This window comes from Anas acuta, chromosome 2 (genome assembly GCF_963932015.1).
Source record: "Anas acuta chromosome 2, bAnaAcu1.1, whole genome shotgun sequence".
NCBI classification, from domain to species: domain Eukaryota; kingdom Metazoa; phylum Chordata; class Aves; order Anseriformes; family Anatidae; genus Anas; species Anas acuta.
Window position 1 is genome coordinate 20,243,705 of NC_088980.1, and position 18,183 is coordinate 20,261,887.

The 18,183-nt window shown below is 35.1% G+C and overlaps 1 protein-coding gene across 2 annotated transcripts in view; it reads right to left on the bottom strand.

Annotated features, from left to right (window-relative positions):
• PLXDC2 (plexin domain containing 2) overlaps nt 1-18,183 on the bottom strand; it is a 271,670-nt gene that overhangs the window by 69,728 nt on the left and 183,759 nt on the right. For both annotated transcript variants that reach the window (XM_068673780.1, XM_068673781.1), the window contains one exon: nt 2,923-3,045. In XM_068673780.1, coding sequence (XP_068529881.1) covers nt 2,923-3,045 — 123 coding nt within the window. The remainder of the gene's footprint in view (nt 1-2,922; nt 3,046-18,183) is intronic.

Below are 18,183 nucleotides of genomic sequence, written 5' to 3' on the forward strand. Positions count from 1 at the left end.
ACAGTGATTTGTCTCTTTCAGCAACTTTCAGACCAGCATCTTGAAGTGCTAAAGATATTACACACACATGTTGCTGTTGAAATCTTCTTAAAGGTAGACATCATAGTGCCAAAATATATGTCAAATAACTACCTCAACTACTCACACAAAAGTCTGCTAAAGCAAGAGGGGTCAGGTGACTTGTTTGGAGTTGCACGAAGAGTCAACGATCACTAACGGTAGAATCCAACATTCACAGGTGTGCTGCTGCAACCACTGCTCTACAGTGGCTTTTCTTAAACTACATATATAAATATATATTTACACACATACATACAACCTGATGGCTTTGAAAGGTGAAGTGTTAATAGCTTTCCCTGTCTTGTGAAAGTTATTATTTGAGTAATACAGATTCTTCCATTAACTACACATTAATATAAATAGCATTAATTTTTTTTCTGCATGGTACAAGTCCTCACTGAGGTTCTGCAAGTTGAAAAAATATTAGATGCTCGCAATAAATAAATTTAGTTTAAATTAAAACCACTAAGAATTCATAGACGGGGTAAATATTGAGTCTGCTTTGCAGAGATTTAGTTGCAAGAGACTTGTTAATATTCATGGGAGTTCTCTGGCTGAATATCCACTTATTGCACTAAAAATGTACCCCAAGTGACTTGCATACCCTATGAGCATGTTTTACAGATGTTGAGGATTACAGACACCTTCAGGCAGTTTGGCTGAAAGACAGTTATCACCAAAACTGTGTATACTGAAAATGTCTTTTTTGTCTCTAGGACTATATCCCTTCCCCAACATATTTCTTTCTTTTGCATTAATGGGAGTTATGTGCTTTGATTCACAACATTTTAATTTTATTTCTTGCTGGAGTGTTCACGGTGGGTCAGTATGCTTCTAGCTCAATGCATTTTTGCTATATTCTTGAAATATCTTTTGTCACAGATATTCAGTTATTCTTATTAGCATATCTTGTCAGGGGATGTCACAGAACTATAAGCATGCAAATTTTTGGTGCATACTGCAGTAAATCTGTTGCATCATTCGATCACGTGTCTTTCATAAGTATAATATATGCTCATTAATTTTGCACACGGTGCACTTTTCCTTATTTGACTACATTTATTAACTGTTTTCTGAATATTCAGTTGATTATATTCAATTTCATTTTAAATAAATTTAAAGAGACTTTTACAATTATCATAGCAAAAGTAACCAGAAACTTTTATAGTCAGTCCATAAGTGCATCTCAGAATCCCAAACTAAAGTTGATGTCAGCTTCTTCCAAAACACTACGTCCTCATTCCCAGGGCTCTTTGTGTAGGTTTGAGTGTAGGTTTCTTGTAATTAGCTCCATGAATAAGACTTGATTGGGTCATCACGCTATGTGTTTGCCCACTACTGATGCAGCCCTAAATTTGCCAGGGGATCAGACAGGGATGAAAAAGAAATAAGGACCTGGAGATACAATTCATTCTTTTACAATTTACAATTTACAAAGCAATTTACAATTCATTGCTTTTTGTTTGGGGTAAGGTAGCAAATTCTTTGTCCTAAAGTACATGGGGTCCAATAGATCATCATTCATTATGCATAAGGAGGGATGCAAAATCTCCCCCCGCAAAAAAATAAAAATAATAATAAAAAAATCAAATTGGTCATGAAACTGATGCGATACAAGCTGATAAACCTGATATGAAAGAGTGGAAGTCAAGAATACAATGAAAATTAGCAGTGACTTTCCCAGAGCACTCAGATTCTGTCAGTAAAGATGACAAATGTCAGGCCATAATGTCAGGTAATATATTAAATGAAAATAATCATTTTTTCTGTTTGAAAATTCCCTATGTGAGCAGGAGGATTTTGTCATGTAACTCTACTTTATTGAATTCTTAACAAACAAATGCTGCAAGTAATGACTAGATGGTAAGGAAAAGTTATGATTGGGTGCAAAAGTTATATTTTGATTACTGATCTGAAACATAAAAATTTACATACCTGGTTGGAGATATGATGGAGATATTATTGGACATGGTCATTATTTTTGTATTCAAAGGATGGTACAGGCTTATCAAGGAAGATTAAAACAATCATAGATTTCAGGATTCTAAATTTCATGATTTCTAAATTTTAAATTCAAAATACGCAGTTACTGCCGTTGTATTCGATCACTAAAGAGACTTTTGAAATTATTGTAGCAAATTATTTTCTCTTACCTGAGGTAAGGCAGCAGATGATATTTAATCACATCAGTTATATTTTCAAAATATTGATTATAACTGAGTTTATAAAACAAATTCCCACAGATTTACGACCTTTGAAATATTTTATGGAGCTTCAAGTATAACACTGCAGCACTGCAGTTTGCCTTTTAACCTTTTTATTTACTTATTTATTTATTTATTTTTTACATGGGACTGTTGAGAACTCATAGTATAGATGAGCATATTGGATTCCAGGCTTGGGACTCCATGCACACTTAGTCACTGACAGGTTTATTAACTTTATACCCACCCTACTCCTGTGTATTCTTGGTATTGCATTCCATGAAGGACATTTATTTCCACTTTAGCCAGTAGGTGGACAGTATATATATATTTTCAAGTTCAAAAGAACTTGCACTTTTATAGAAGATATGTTTGTCCTTTTAAAATTGGTAAAATAAATTCTTAGTTTGAGTTTATGTACTTTAACATATAGAAGGGATCTACTCAATTAGGAAAAAGCATTCATGACCCTTTAACCATGTTCTAAATTAAGAAAGGTTTATGGATGTCTAGGAACATTATTTATACAGTTTGTGAGTTTCAAAAAAAAAAAAGACATTTAAAAAATATTCAATTTTTCTTTCAAAAATAATTATTTACGAAAATATGAAGAACCAAGGGACACAGACACATTTATTTATGAAGGACTACTACATACCATTATCAAAGTATCTGACTGTTGAATTTCTTGACACACTGGGGTCAAAATTAGCCATTAAGGGTGCAATATATTGTGTAGCTGTTAACATTCGATGTACAACTTCTCCAGTATATATGAAACCTACAATAAAGAAAAAATATTGAGACCATTTCAGTAACTTCTGAAAAGATTTAATAGAATGGCAGGTTTAACTAGGCATTGCCAGGTCATCTGAGAGAAATTAATCCCACCACCAGTTTTATAGTGAGCTAGAATTGCAGGAAGATTGCAGTGAGGCCTGTCAGAAGAACAAGATCCAAGATGAACAATGGAACAATTAGTTCAAGAAGCCAGTTTTCATACAGAAAGAAAAACAGACCCAAGGAAGAACAGTTCTAGTTATGAAAAAAATGCAGATATATGGCATTATCAAAGTGAACCATTTAACAACGTGCATATTCCAGTGTTTTCCATCCTTTCTGGCAACCTGTATTTTTGTCATTCATTTATTTATTGCAAATCATTACCTCTTCAGGAATTAGGCTAACCCTTTTTAATATTTGTAGAGACACAGATTAAGAGACCGTTTCATACAACAAGAGGTGACAACCTTTAAAAAAAAAAAATCAGATGAAGAGTGGAAAAGGTAATTTTTTTTTATTTATTATTTTTTTCATTGTTATAAGGCAAGCCACTATTCTGGTACATTCTCTGCTGTGTTAGATCTCATTAGTTTATCCTATTTACCCACAAATCCACAACAGTCTTCAGATTAATAGTGTGTCATGTACTGCTTCCATCAGCAGTGCTCGCTCAAAAGCTCTTACTAGTTTGGCACAAGAGTTCTTTGAAGAACAGTCACCTGCGTATTTTAATGGCAGGAAAACCCTGCCATTTTATGCAATTTATGGTCTAAAAACAAACCTGCATTGCTTAGGCTCGCCAACTCCAACTAAATATAGGGACTAACTTCTTTAAATGCCCAACCTAGAGCCTGACTTAAAAACTTCCATTACTCTGTAGTAAATCTTTTCTTAAGTTCTGTTTTAGCCTTTGCCTTGCTGGTCAAATCTGACAAAATTTAAGTTGATCAGAGCTACAAACAGAACTTCAAAACTAAACTTTGCATATTGCATCTTATCAGCTCTTAAACTGTTTACCAGATGGTGTTGAGCTGCTTGCTTTACCTCCTTCTACTGATTGAATGAATTGTATTCAAACTGCAGATAACAACAACAAAAATATTCAAGTCAGCTGAACACTTTTGAACAAAAAAAAAAAAAGTGTTTGTAAAATGTTTCATAGAAATTCAGTACTTTACTAGCAAAGTGATAGCACTCACTGCAACATTATTTATGTTTGTGTTTTCTTTTCCTTCTTCAAATATAAGTCTCCTTTCTTCCATAATCCTTTTTGCTGTGAAGCCCAAGACGGTCTTTCTTCTAAAATGTAGTGTCAATGCAATACAGCACATGTTGAAGAAGCATAAAAATCTATTCCTTAAACATGATATTCCTTCTCTTACGAAATTCCAGAACTATGTGGTATACTTGGAATTACTCTTAAGGTAGAAATATCATGTTTAGTCACCTGCAGTTGTATGATATTTAAAAACCTCAATGTGCAACCCCACTTTCTTAATGAAAAGTTTCTTTTCCCAACTTTCTTTTCTCCATCCTAACCACTGGGAGGTGAAACAGACTTGTTAAATGGTTTGCTTAGTACCATACAGAAAATCTCTGAGAGCAATTAAAGCTTCTGGAGTGCTTTAGGCAGCCTTCTGCTCCCATCCTCTTCTGAAACATTTTTCTAAATGCTTGCAACCTGTTTATGGAACTAGTCCTGGAAGTGATAAGATGCTATAAACAAACAAACAAATACGAAGATAGCTCTTTGGAATAATTTTCCTGCATAGCTAGAGCTTAAGCTCAAGTACCATGCAATCAACTCAAATGGAAATGATAGGAACCCCAAGAAAAGGAAAGCAGGCATGGGGAAAATACAATCAAGTATTCTTTTGAAAAAAATCTGTATTAGCAAGGTGATCAGTTAGGCACCTAGCTACCTTTGCTTCATTTAAAGCACACCTATGTATTCAAAGAACAGGATATTTTAATATCTGGCCACATCCTGGACAGCTGAATTAATTCTTAGAACTAAACTGCATTTTTTTTTCTTAAGATTCTTTTAACTAAATACCTACACACCAATTTTTCTCTTTTGCCAATTGATGGTGACAGAGAAACATCAATTAAAATATAAAGCTGTCCAAACATAATTACAATTAATACATAAACTTTATTGCTCGTTATTTTAGGATAGCCAACAGTCCCGTTATATATTTTAACACACTCCATGGTAGGTCTATAACCTTGAAACCATTCCTTAGTAATGTTTGAAGGCAATATAAACAAAAACTTTACAACCATATCCATGTGTTAGTACTAACCTTAATACTTCACTACTTATTTATTACTTGCACAGTGCTCCCATCTTTACTTACAGTCTCCCTTTCATGCTTTCACTCCATTTACAGCATAAATGCTACCATTATAACTAATAGTGAGGCAGATACAATAGGAAAACAAAAGACTTGCTTGTGTTGGAACACATAGCTAAGTAAATCAGTGCAGGTAATTAGTAACCAAACAGCGTATTTCCAAGTGTTTGCCGGATGCAGCTTTACTTTAGACAAAAATGGAAAGCAGGAGGTGGATGATAGCTGGGAAGCAGGCAGGTCTTGCATGAAGATCATTCTAATAAGAACTCCAGTCATGCATTGGAACAAGTTGAAAAGAAACACAAAGTCACTTCAAATCATCCCAGAGATTCAAAGGCTGTAGCCACTGTTGAGTGTGGACATTTTATCATTGCCACTACAATTTAAAGAAAGTAGCAAATGTAAAATTAACTTATTCCTGGACTTCCGCAGAAAATTGGTTCGTGTTATCTGTGACCTAATTTTCTGACAGTGGTAAATGTTCACGGTTGATTCATTTAGTCAAGGAGGAATATTTCAGACCTACAATTTCCTGAACCACTTAACCTCTCCTTTGTGGGAGGAGTTGGTAGAGTTATTTTTCAAGCCTCTCTACAAATACTTTATCTAGAAGCATAACATGCTTTCTAAATACTGGAATGAAAACAGACAGAAATGAGTGCTCAGAATATTTAAAATTTTATATGTACATATAAATCTATCAAAAACTAAGGATGAACTAATAATATATAGCCACCTGTAAATCAAAGGGGGTATATTCCTTGTCCTCATATTGTACAAATGCACACACAATGTCATAGAGAAAAAAATTATATATATATATATACAACTAATTAGCTATGTATGAAAGTAGATTTTCTCTTGATGCAGGACCCTCAGTTGGTTTAAAAATGCACTTCACATCTGCATCTCCTCTCTGAAATATGCTCTTTGTCTGTTGCATTTTAATATAATCAGCAGTAGACTTTTTTAAGGGAATTTTCTGAGAAATCTTTCGAGATCAAAAATGGAGTGCACTGTTCTAAAAGAGCACAGTTATTTCAGCAACAATTTTTTGGTTGGCAAATTCATTTCTAATATTTCATTTAAATTTAGGGATGACAAAACTGAGCTTTCCCATCACTTCTGTTGAATATACTAACCTGTCATTTCAGTGGCTTAAGTGGAATAACCCTGGATGCACATAATGATCTCAGGGCATAACTGATTATTGAAGTAATATCAAAATAATACTAAAACAATTTGCACATAAACTTTCTGTGGTTTCTTTTTCCTACTCCTGGCTGTACACAAAATCGGTATCACTTAGAACATTTTTGATAGCATTTGCTAAATGGGAAGAATAACAGAATTCAAAGCAGCACAGACAATGAGGCCTTTGAAGTTGCTATTGTGTGTCTATAAAGATAAGATAAAACATAGGATATGCAGACAACATACAAATGAAACATCTATATTGATAATTATCTTCTTCCTTCTAACGCCCTTATGAACAAGTTACATAAACCAGAGCCTGCTTTATCATATTTGACATCATGATAATCTGTTTCTTCACTTAAGCATCTAGCTGAATTAGAACAAAAGTCCCAATAGATTATAATTTTGTTTATGATTAAAAAAAATAAAATCTAAAACAATTAGTCATATCTTTAAAGTCATACCTTATATTGAATATAGAGCATAAATGAATTATATATCTCTGTGCATGTGATTAGTAGACTGAAGTACTGCAACACTTCAGTCTTTACCTATTTGGTGATGTAACCTTGCCTGCTGCCAGCTGCTCCTTCCTTCCCCTTCCTTAACAGAATAAGGGGAAAAATAAGATGAAAAACTCATTGGTTGAGATACAGACAGGGAGATCACATACCCATTGCTGCCATGGGCAAAGCAGATTAGACTTGGGAAAACCTAATTTAATTTCTTGTCATTTGTAATAGGTTTGGATAATGTAAAACAAATACAAGTTAAAACAACACCTCCCCCCTCCCCCCCCCCTCCCCTACACTTTCCCTTTTATTCCTAATTTTATTACCTTTCCCCTCCTTTCCTAAGTGCCACACGGAGATGGCAGTTCCTAAAACTTCAACTTTGTCATTCCTTCCTCTGCACACTTCTCTCCTGCTTTGGTGTTAGTCTTAACCATGGGCTGCAGCCCTTCAGGATAACCCTGCTCCAGCGTGGGTCCTATCCACAGGTGGCAGTTCTGTCAAGGCATATCCACCTGTTCCAGCAAGGGTTCTTTACAGACTACGGTGCCAGTACCTGCTCTGGCCTGATCTCATCCATAGGCTGCAGGAGAATCTCTGGTCTGGTGCCTGGAGCACCTTCTCCCACTCCTTCTTTGACCCTGGAGTTCACAGGGCCATTTCTGACTCGTCTTCCTTTACTCCTTTCTCCCTCTGCAGCATTTCTCACTCTTTCTTAAAACTGTTTTCCCAGAGGTCTCACCAGCTTTGCCGATGGGCTCAGCTGTGTGCTGAAGTAGGGCTGCTGGAGCTGGCTAGAACCAGTTGTGTCCACTATTGGGCTCCCCTTCCACAGAAGTTACCCCTGTAGCCCCCCTGCTACTGAAACCTTGTCAGGGACACTTGACACAGCCTAATACCTAAACTAATATTTAACTTATTTTACATATGACCTAATCTATATTTTGTTTTACATATCACATATTTTATTAAATATGCAATGTTTTATCTGAATGAATGAAACTTCTATTTTTTGTTTGTTTGTTTGTTTGTTTGTTTGTTTTAAGATTGTTGATTTTTTAGTGGAGGATAGGTGGAAGGTTGCAGCTGAAGCAGAACACTTAATGTACCACAGTCTTATACTCATCAGTTGTTAGCTCCATCCTAGGTCAGGCGTTTCCCACTCTATACCTTTTGTGTTTCAAAAAGGGGAAAAATGTTCTGGCAAAAAGAAAATGTTCTGGGGGAAAAGAGTGATTGCATCTGCAGAAAAATAAAATAGAAGATGGTAACAGCAATGAAATAAGCTGATGTGGAATTACTCCTTGAAATAGCCATGACATTGCTCTCATAAAAAGGCTATAAAACCGCTTCTTTTACAAAATGATCTCTACTGGAAATAAGAATGTGAAACAATACTTTTTTTTTAAAAAAAAAAAAAAAAAACTGAAATACCAAACAATGAACTTATCAAGAAGAACAGGAATGCTCCAAAGCATTTTGTATAACTATCAATAAACAGTTTGACACAGGCATCAGAACAACAACAACAAAACCCCGTATCTTTCTTTCCCTTCTTTCCATAGAGCTTGACCAAATGTCAGCTAAGTTCAACCAAACCTTCATAAACAAAATCTACTTAAAAGGTGCTTTTGCCATGATGGTATGTGTTACCTAATGTACCTTTTGTACATCAGCATTCATAATTCCATTACAGATATGAATATCAGTCTTAAAATCTACCAAACCTGATGTGTTTTAAAGGAAAATGATTGTTCCCCTTCCACAACAGCTGACATTATCTGAACCATGTCAGAAAATCCCTAGAAAATGTGCTTTTATTTTTTGCCATACAATGTGGCTGAAGATGTTGACTCAAAGGGAAGTGAAAGACATATGGTATATATTTTTCTTGAGAGGTAGCTTGATAACAGATCAGAAAAGTAAAAAGATGCTACTGGGAGCTTAAAAATAAATGAAAATGTATATATTAAAAAAAAAAACAACAAAAAAAAACGAATGATGCAAGAACCTGGAGCTCCGAACAAATTGTAAGTTTTTTCCTTTCCTACAAAAGGAAGATCTAACCATCTTATATAAAATATTAAATGAAAGAAAATTAAAAATAAGAAATAACTGTTTATCAAAAATAAAAAAACAACCAGTTCATTTTCTTATCAGGCAGTTAATGTTAAATAAAAGCATATGTTAAAAGCCTTAGTAGTACAACAAACTGTGGTTACTTAGCTGGAAAACAAAGAGTCTGTCAGCAGTTGATGAACAATGAAAGGTTTTGCATGAGAGAGACTGTCACTGGGTGAAGGCAGAGCTGCCATTCGAGCATACAGCTCAGTGTGGGTTTATGTGAGTGTCCTCACAGCATATAAACTAGAACGGAAATAGCAGATCAGCTTCCAAAACAGCAGAACCAGAATAAAATGGTTTCCCTAAGAGAATAGGCTTCAACCCAGATCGCCCAAGGCAAAGCCTTGATTTGAGCTTGTATATTCAAATATGCAATAAGCTTTACAGAGATGTAATAACACACACCACAGTGAAATGTTTTGCTACATAATGGAACTATTCCTTTCATTTCTCCCTGTTCATTTTCTTATTTAAATAGGGTGAGAGTACACAACTTCTACTGCTCATTTGCCTCCAAATTCCTCTGAAAACTATTTGTGCAGCCAATAGAGAAAACTGCAGAGGAACTGGCAACTTCCTGATTCTCTGGCCACATCTGCTCTTGTCCAAGCATAATTAAAGCCTTCTGAGGAGATCTGTCTTGGGTGGTATCTCCTATGACCATGAAGCTACCTCATGGGTAGTGGTACTTCCACTTCCTCTTTACCATCTTAGATGAAGAGCACCAAATATTTTTCATGGAAATCAGCCAGCACAAGTTTTTTTTTACAGTACTTGTAAAAAAAGTACTTTATAAATATTATAGACTAATATTTACCACAGTTGTCATAACTTTACTCCCCAGCCTCGCAATTTACATATTGTTTAAAGACTGACATCAAACTGGATGTGTTATCTACCTCATCTGAGGATCTACTTCCTCATCTATGATGGAGGAAATACTAGGAAAGAAAAGATAAAAGACTTACCTTGGGCCTATTAAAAACAAAACAAAACAAAACAAAAACAAACAAACAAAAACAAACAAAAAAAAAACCAAAAAGCATTGCATTCAGATGTGGAGCCAAAAAAACTCTTTCATGCCTGGATTCCTGTCAAGCAGAGTTGGAAATCACTGATCAAGACATGGAAAATCTGCTCAAAAATTAGTAACAAAAAAAAAACAAAAAAAAACCCTAAAATAGGTTCACATACCATCTTGAAGTCTTCACCTGCTAGAGTTATCTTGCCAAAGAAAACATAGATCAAATGGGAAAGTGGATCAAAAATTCTTCCAGTGAGTTCTCCAATTCACTGTCTATGATCATTCATTTTTCTTGATAATTTTTTCTTGTTAAATTACTATTTGCCAGGGCAGTGGGAAAAATAGACAAGAGATAGGCACTGGGAAGTAGGACATGAGAGTTTATAATAAATATCCTGTAAGACTGAGTTTCTAGTAGTAGTTTAAAAAGGTAAAATAAAGGTTTAAAAAGGTAAAATGTGCTCGGTGTGGTAAAATGATTCTCACACCGAGCACATTCCGAGTCAAATATTATTGCATTTAATGATATCCAGAAAAATCTCAGCCCATATGCATGAGACTGTCTGCAATACCATGTTAGTATTTTTTGGATATTCACACTTACAAACAGAAAGCAGCAGATAAATTAAATATGTAAATCAGAACATTGTTACTGCTTTTTAGATAGGAATACCATTTTTAGGTAGAGAAATGAGTTAGTTAAACATACCTACACCCTCTGTAAAGGTTACTGGAGTACTGTAATAGACAAGAGGAGGAAGGAAACTGCAACCTCTGCCCTCAGGGCCATCTGATGATGTGTGTGCTCTGTGTCATAAGCAGCCTTGCTCAAATCACTGTAGTACCTTAATCCAAACCTATTAGCAATACCAGCTCACAGATGTCTCATCTAAGGTTTCTTTTATTTGAAAGTCACATTTCTATACTTGGAAAGAGAAAACCACAAACTAAACCCAAACCCATAACATCTTTCACTACATGAACAGGTACTCCTTAATGAACTTTCTCTGTAGTAAGATGCTAGAGAACAGAGATCCTCTGGTAAAGCCTCATCTGCCATCAGCACAAACAACCAAGTTTTCCACAGTAGGAATGTCAGAAAATTTTAGAAGTGTTGTTTAAGCAAAATAATAATAATAATAAAAAAAATTTAAAAAATAAAAAAAATCAGCTGAGATTGATATAAGGTACAGACACCAGCATAACTCAAGAAATTATGCATTTGTGTTTTCAAAGTATCAGTGAAGTCCAAATTCTTCTACCACCAGAAAATGCTACCTTTTAAGCAAATGATTCTTTTCAGTTATTCACCAGCATTAATATTCCCCTTTCAAAAGATTTTTATAATAAAAAGCTTTATTAAAAATTATCACCTAATAAAATTCTGATATCTTTTTATTCATTAGCCATTCAGGAAAACTCATTTCAAACTTGCAACACACGAAACAACTAATTTGCAAAAACCTTTCCTCTGTTCATATAAGAGAATAAATTACGTTTTGTGCCACATGTAAATGAGACTATAAAAAACAGACTCTTCCTACAAAGGATTCTTCCATACACATTAACACTTCTACATGCTCATATCTTTAAGAAAATATAATGTTTCAAATAACAGGGAAAATTTCAGCCCTTTTGTTGCAGCTACTCTTTCTTCTCTAGAGCAATAAAAGATTACTACATAAGATACATATTCTTATGAGGTTAGAAAAAATATGTTTAGATGTGAAATACTTATTACAACAGCTTAATTCCATTCTTTTACCTAATTTGCCTTAGTGCAATTATAACTAACATCATAGACTTGAACTGAGAATAACCAGACCAGGTTCCTTACCACAAAAAAAAAAGGTATTTGAGGTTTATAAACTACTACAATTCTCTTAATTTACCTTGTCAGTAGAATTATTATTTTTTTTTAATGCATTTCAAAATATATTTTCAAAATGTTTTTCATTTATTTATGATCATATCTGGAAAAGAGCAGAGCTACAAGTTTCCTCTTCAGTTGAAAGCCCAGTACGACAGTTTTTGGTGATTATTTTAATTGGAGCTGCTGAGAATAACTTCAACATTTTGAGATGTATTTTATTTTTAGGATGATTTTGTTGTCCAACTGGCTTTTTCTGACATATCACTTATTTTTTGTCTTACCTCTTTTTCTCTTTAGCAGTAACAGTAAAAACTTGATGAATCTGTTCTTGTTGCTGGTATTACACCACAAAAGGACTTAGAATACACTTTTATATTCAATGGAAAAATGGCAAGATTGGGAGAATAAAATGTGTCAGGAATGGTGTTGCTCACATATTTATTTGGTGAACTTGACAAATACTGCATGGATGTTTAAAGCATAGCCCACAAAACTGCACTACATATTTTTTCAGTTACAGTAAAATGTGTTTTCTCTGTGCTTTTCCTGATATTTTTCAATCACTATTTCATGATGAAGCAAATTCAAGAATATGTTATGCTTTTAAGTCTCTAAAATATATTGGAATGATGATTTCTAGAAACAGTGTTATATACTTTCACACTCTGTGTGAAACACACCACATTAGTATTTCTTTGATATTTTGCTGAAGTTAGCTTTAAGTAATGTCATTTATCCCCAGATGGCTAATTTATTGTTATGTGTGTGGAAGAATGTTATCGTCACTGTAATTGCACTAAGATTACAGTGTAATTAAACAAAAGGATAACAGCAACTCCATATCCCTCAGACAATCCATGAAAGTTAAATACCTTAATGGGCTTACTAGATCAGTTTAAAAATGAACCAGTCTCATGCTATTTTTATAATTTCTTGCAGCCTTCTGGGGAAAATGAATTAAAAACAGATTTCATGTATTTTTTGGCTTTGCTTTTGCTTGACTAGATTGAATGCACCAATCCATTTCTCCTTTCAGCCTGAAAAGTGGGCTATCTGAAAGCTAAACCCCAGAAGGCACGAGTATAACACTGTTTCTTAATTGCTTAACCTTACAAGGACTTCTTGTGTGTCTTTGCATGAGAGAAAAAAAAGAAATGCTAGCCAGAATCTTCATACTCTTGGCTCTATGTCTGTGTTATCTTATGTAGATATTTAAAGTCCAGATTGGTTTTTCACCATTTTTTTCCTGCTGCTTTGTTAATACTGAAAGCATTATCTGGAAAAACTGAGAATGTGTAATGTATGTCACCGCCAATAATTTTCTCAGCTTGTTGTAGTTTCCCATCTCATGGCTGTTGCAAAAAGTATATGATCTGGTGGAATGTAACCCGTTCTGATGAATATCCCATTCAATTCAGCAAAGGGATTTAGGGGATTATGTATTATGAAACTCTTCCAGTAAAGGTTTATCTTCTGACATGCCACATGATATTCCTTGTCAGGAGGTTGTTAGATATCACTAGGAGGAGCAGAAGAGCAAGATGAGCACTTGCAAATAAGGACACTATGAGGGACTAAAGCAGCCCTCAATATTAACTGTAACTGACACATCTGTTTGCATATTTTTAATGACTCAAACCATGAATGCTTTCACGTTCAGGAGAAACAAACTCAAAGGTTACTTAGAGTCTAATGCCTTGTATCAGTTCCTGTCCGATCAGGCGCATACTTCCCCAGAGAAAATTCTTGGACAGAGGCATGAAATACTGTATCTACTCAATGAGATACTGCCATGCGATAGCTCCCAAGTGCCTCTCAGCTCTAGCCAAACAAAGATCAGTGCCATTCCTAGACAGGCCGGAACCAGAGAAAAGAGTTTGGCAGGAGGATTATCTTGCTTAGGACGCATATCTTAGCAGCTGTGTCATTGCAGTAACCTTGGTGTTACTAAATGTTAGGATCAAGCTGTTGGGGAGAAGTCTAATTTTGAACTTTATATCTGTTATACATCTCCTTCACTGATCAGGTGAAACATTTTTATACCTGCACAGATGTCATTAATAAAATGTTTGGATGGAACTACTAGGAAAAGTGGTATTTTAACATTGTAAAACATTAAATAAAAATAAATCATTCTTGAATCAAACTTGTAGTAGCGAACTTGAAAATACAGAAATTTTCTTTTCCTGCTTTGTCTCTGTCCTCCTGTATTACCACTCTGCACTAATCCAATATTCCCACTCCCCACCATAGCTACGTGCTCTCTGTTTCATAGTTTGTCCACCACATTTGTTTGTGCTGGATACAGGGTTTAAAGATGGGAGGCAGTATGAGCTTGCCTTGGACAGGACTACTTGGCAGTTAATAGAGCTCAAAATGAGAAGATAAGACATTCTCTTTTCCAGAGGCTGGAACACAGATGTTCATCCATGACTTGGGCTTCAGGAGAGCAAGTCCATGTGTGCCTGTTCAGAAAGTGGTTCTTGGTCATATCTGTTTCACAGTTTGGGAGTACAAAGATGTATCACCATGGTCTCTGATTGCACTTTGAATCCCCTCTCTGAGAGGACTCTTTCAATGCAGCCATTGTGGTGGAATACCATATGGCTCTGAGCCTTTCCATGACTTTGCCTTGGTGATAAAATCTGGATGTACCATTCGACAGATCTCCCTGCGCTTTTTTTCTCCTCTCTTCGTGAACTTTTGCCAACATGACTGTGTGGGGGGAGGTAATGCTTTGGATGACAATCTCTATCAAACCAAACCATAAACAAAAACCATTTTCAACAAAGATCAGCTCACTGGTCTAATTCTGACTACAGTCTAATAAAGGAGGGGCTGGTGAACAAAGGAAAACCAATACTCAGCCAGAACAGTAACAGATATACCATGTGCTGAAGAAGCAGACACCAATCTTGGGCTCATCCTTTCTTTCCCTCCTTCCTGCATTCATTGTTTCACTATCATTTTGAGCTATACTCTTCAGTTGTGGAGTGCATCTGTGAAAACATTTGTCTTAGAGTAACACAAGTAGAACAAAAGGGAGAACAAACAAAAATATAAGTGGGTGAAAACTATAATATCTTAGAATATATTATATATGAAGGATGCACATGCTAGGATGGGTAGCCTGTATGTGGATCTTTGGACACTTCATTGTATACTATACAATCATGAAACTGTGTCTGTGACTGTATGCCATAGTACAAACGACATGGAAGTACAAGTGGTTCATGTCTTTTAGAACCTTGCTAACGGGTCACCTTTCAAGTTCAGTATGATCTGAAAGAAACATGATCTGAAAGAAACTCTGCATGAATTACTGATATCAAATGGTTTGTATAAGTCTTCCAATGATCACCTGATTAGCTAAAACATAACTACTGGAGGAAGAGTTGCAGGAAATAAACAGAAAATGCCTTTAGACAGAACTAAACCAAAAATTAATTTAAATGGGCTGAGATCTTAAGTTGCATCCATATTGTCCTAGTTTATCATACAGCATACACTTCACTGATGATAAATGTTGGTCATTTAATCATATGATAAGTTACAAGCAGCAGTAGGATATCTGTGGTAAATACCATGTAATTACAGGGTACATACACAGTGATCTCTGCCTCCTAAATCAAAGTGCAGGTTACAACAAAATTATGTTTAGATTTACCAAAAGCAATCATCACTTGCAGTTAAATGGTATTTGCCAAGAAAAAGCCATTTACATTCTGCCCAAAGAACACATATTTATTCCTTTCAACATTATGGAGAGTAACTGTAACCCCATGACTCATCATGCATCCAAAAGATAAAAGCTGTGGCAGGGCAGCTACTCTTACTGTAAAAAGCTTTAGACAGACATTAGCAGTAACAAGTATAAAACAGTTTCAAAATGCTGTGGTGGAAAATGTCTGTATGCTGCTATGTAAGACACAATAGGTAGCTTTTCCTACCAGATAGCAGCCATGGAAAAGTGGTGACCATTTCATTCCATGAGCATTTTAACCACTTCATTTTGAATGAATAATGAATTGGAGAGTAATGGATTAAACCATCATGATACAAGAAGAAAATCTTGCCTCCCATGAAATTTCAGCAGGCACAATAAGGTCTTCTGCACATTCTGTTATTTTTTTAAGAAATGAAGTTAATGAAAAATTAAATTCAAAATGCATGCACAGGCAGATGCAGGAACAAAACTGCTTTCAGCTACCACCTGCTCTCACAGTTATCTTCATTTTGGAGGTCATGAATGGGACCAGAAGAAGAATGGAGAATCAATGACATTTTTTACTACATTCAGCTTGAAAGAAAAAATAAAAAATTGCAGGCTCTATTTGTTTCCCTTGAAAGTGTATATACATATGGTCTGGCATCCTTCTGGCTGCTGCCATGACTGTCACAGCTGTCTTAGGAAACCCATCATCGTTGTTACTCTCATCTGAGTTTTATACCCCAAAATCTCTTACTTTCACAAGTTCCCATTGGTAAGGGCAACTCATTCATGGGTATGACAAAATTCATTGTCTTTCTCGTCAAGTCATCAAAGAGACAATCAGAAAATAAGCCAAAATTTCAGTTAGCTGGGGATAAAGCAAGAGGGCTGTGAACTGAGCTTAAAAGATGTGGGGCCAGGCAGACAGGTAAACAGGAATATTGCCATCATGTTGGTCAAAACAACATGGTATTGCTGTACACATTGTAGCACACTCATTGATAACAGATGGAAAAACAAACAAACAAATAAACAAAAACAACAATAGCTTGGAAGTGTAATTCCTTGGAACTTCCTCTGTGTTTCAGATTGATATTAGCAAAGATTAAGAGAAACAAAAAATAATAAAAAAGAAAGAAAATAGCAGGATAAGGTTATGGAAATACTACAACAGATTAACATTTTCTTGACCAAACTGCCTTTTGTACATTGTACTATTAGTTTCTGAAAAAAGAAGATTTTTCCTATACATCCCATACTACTGGGTATTGCCATTGTTCTTTCTGAAGAGAGTTTAAAAGTTTTGTCTGTGATATTGTTATGTATTTTTCCTGTGAAGAAAAATATTGGAGAATGTGTTATATATACATATTTACAGCCATAGAAATCCTCCTGATGGAGAAGATTGACTTACTGCATAAAATACAGAATATTAAAAAATACAGAAAAGAAAGGTTTGTTGAATCATATGCACAAATCGAAGATGCATCTACTGATATGTCAGATTTCAGTGATCAAACAAACAAGCAAACAAAGTGATAGAGCTAATTAAGTACATTCTAAAATATTTGTTCTTTGAGGAACAAAATTATTTGTTCAGAGTACATGATCTCATTTGGTAAGGTGTTTATGCCATTATTTCTTCTTAATAGATTAAAAGAAATAGTGTCTCCTACCATCACAAGATTTTTTTCTTGACAAGGTCTTTGTCAAGAAATTAAGAATAAGGCAGCAGGAAAGGTTTCAAGTGTCCACACTGAATTCTGGGGCACTTAACAAAGAAAATCCTAAAACTAAACATCAGTACTACTTATAGTGAGCAAGTCTTCTCACAAAACTGTGTTTGAAGACTCAGTTGCAATTGTCAGTCCTCACTATTAGAAGACACCATGCTCTCCACATGCTGGATCCAGCATCCACACTGGATCCACTGGATTTTAAAAAATCCACTGGATTTTAAAAGCCACAGACCACTCCCCTTCAAGGTGATCACAGAACATTCACCACACCCAAACACTTGGGTGTTTCTGGTCTGAAAAGACACTGCAATAATATTGTTAGGATAGGAAACTAATAGATGACTATCAAATATAAATCTGGATGGAAACAGTTGGAAAAGTTCTTATTTTGTATTTGAAATGAAACAGGAAAAGAAGGGTGATTTGGACATTTATAACAAAATTTTTCAGGGTAAAAAAAAAAAAGACAGTCTGGGTCTATGTCTACGGCTTTGAGTAAGAATTTAATGCTTAAGTGATTTGTAGGGTAAGTGTTCATTTGCATCCTTGTAAACACTGCTTGCAGGGAGAACTAAAAAAAAAACACTCATACAAATTT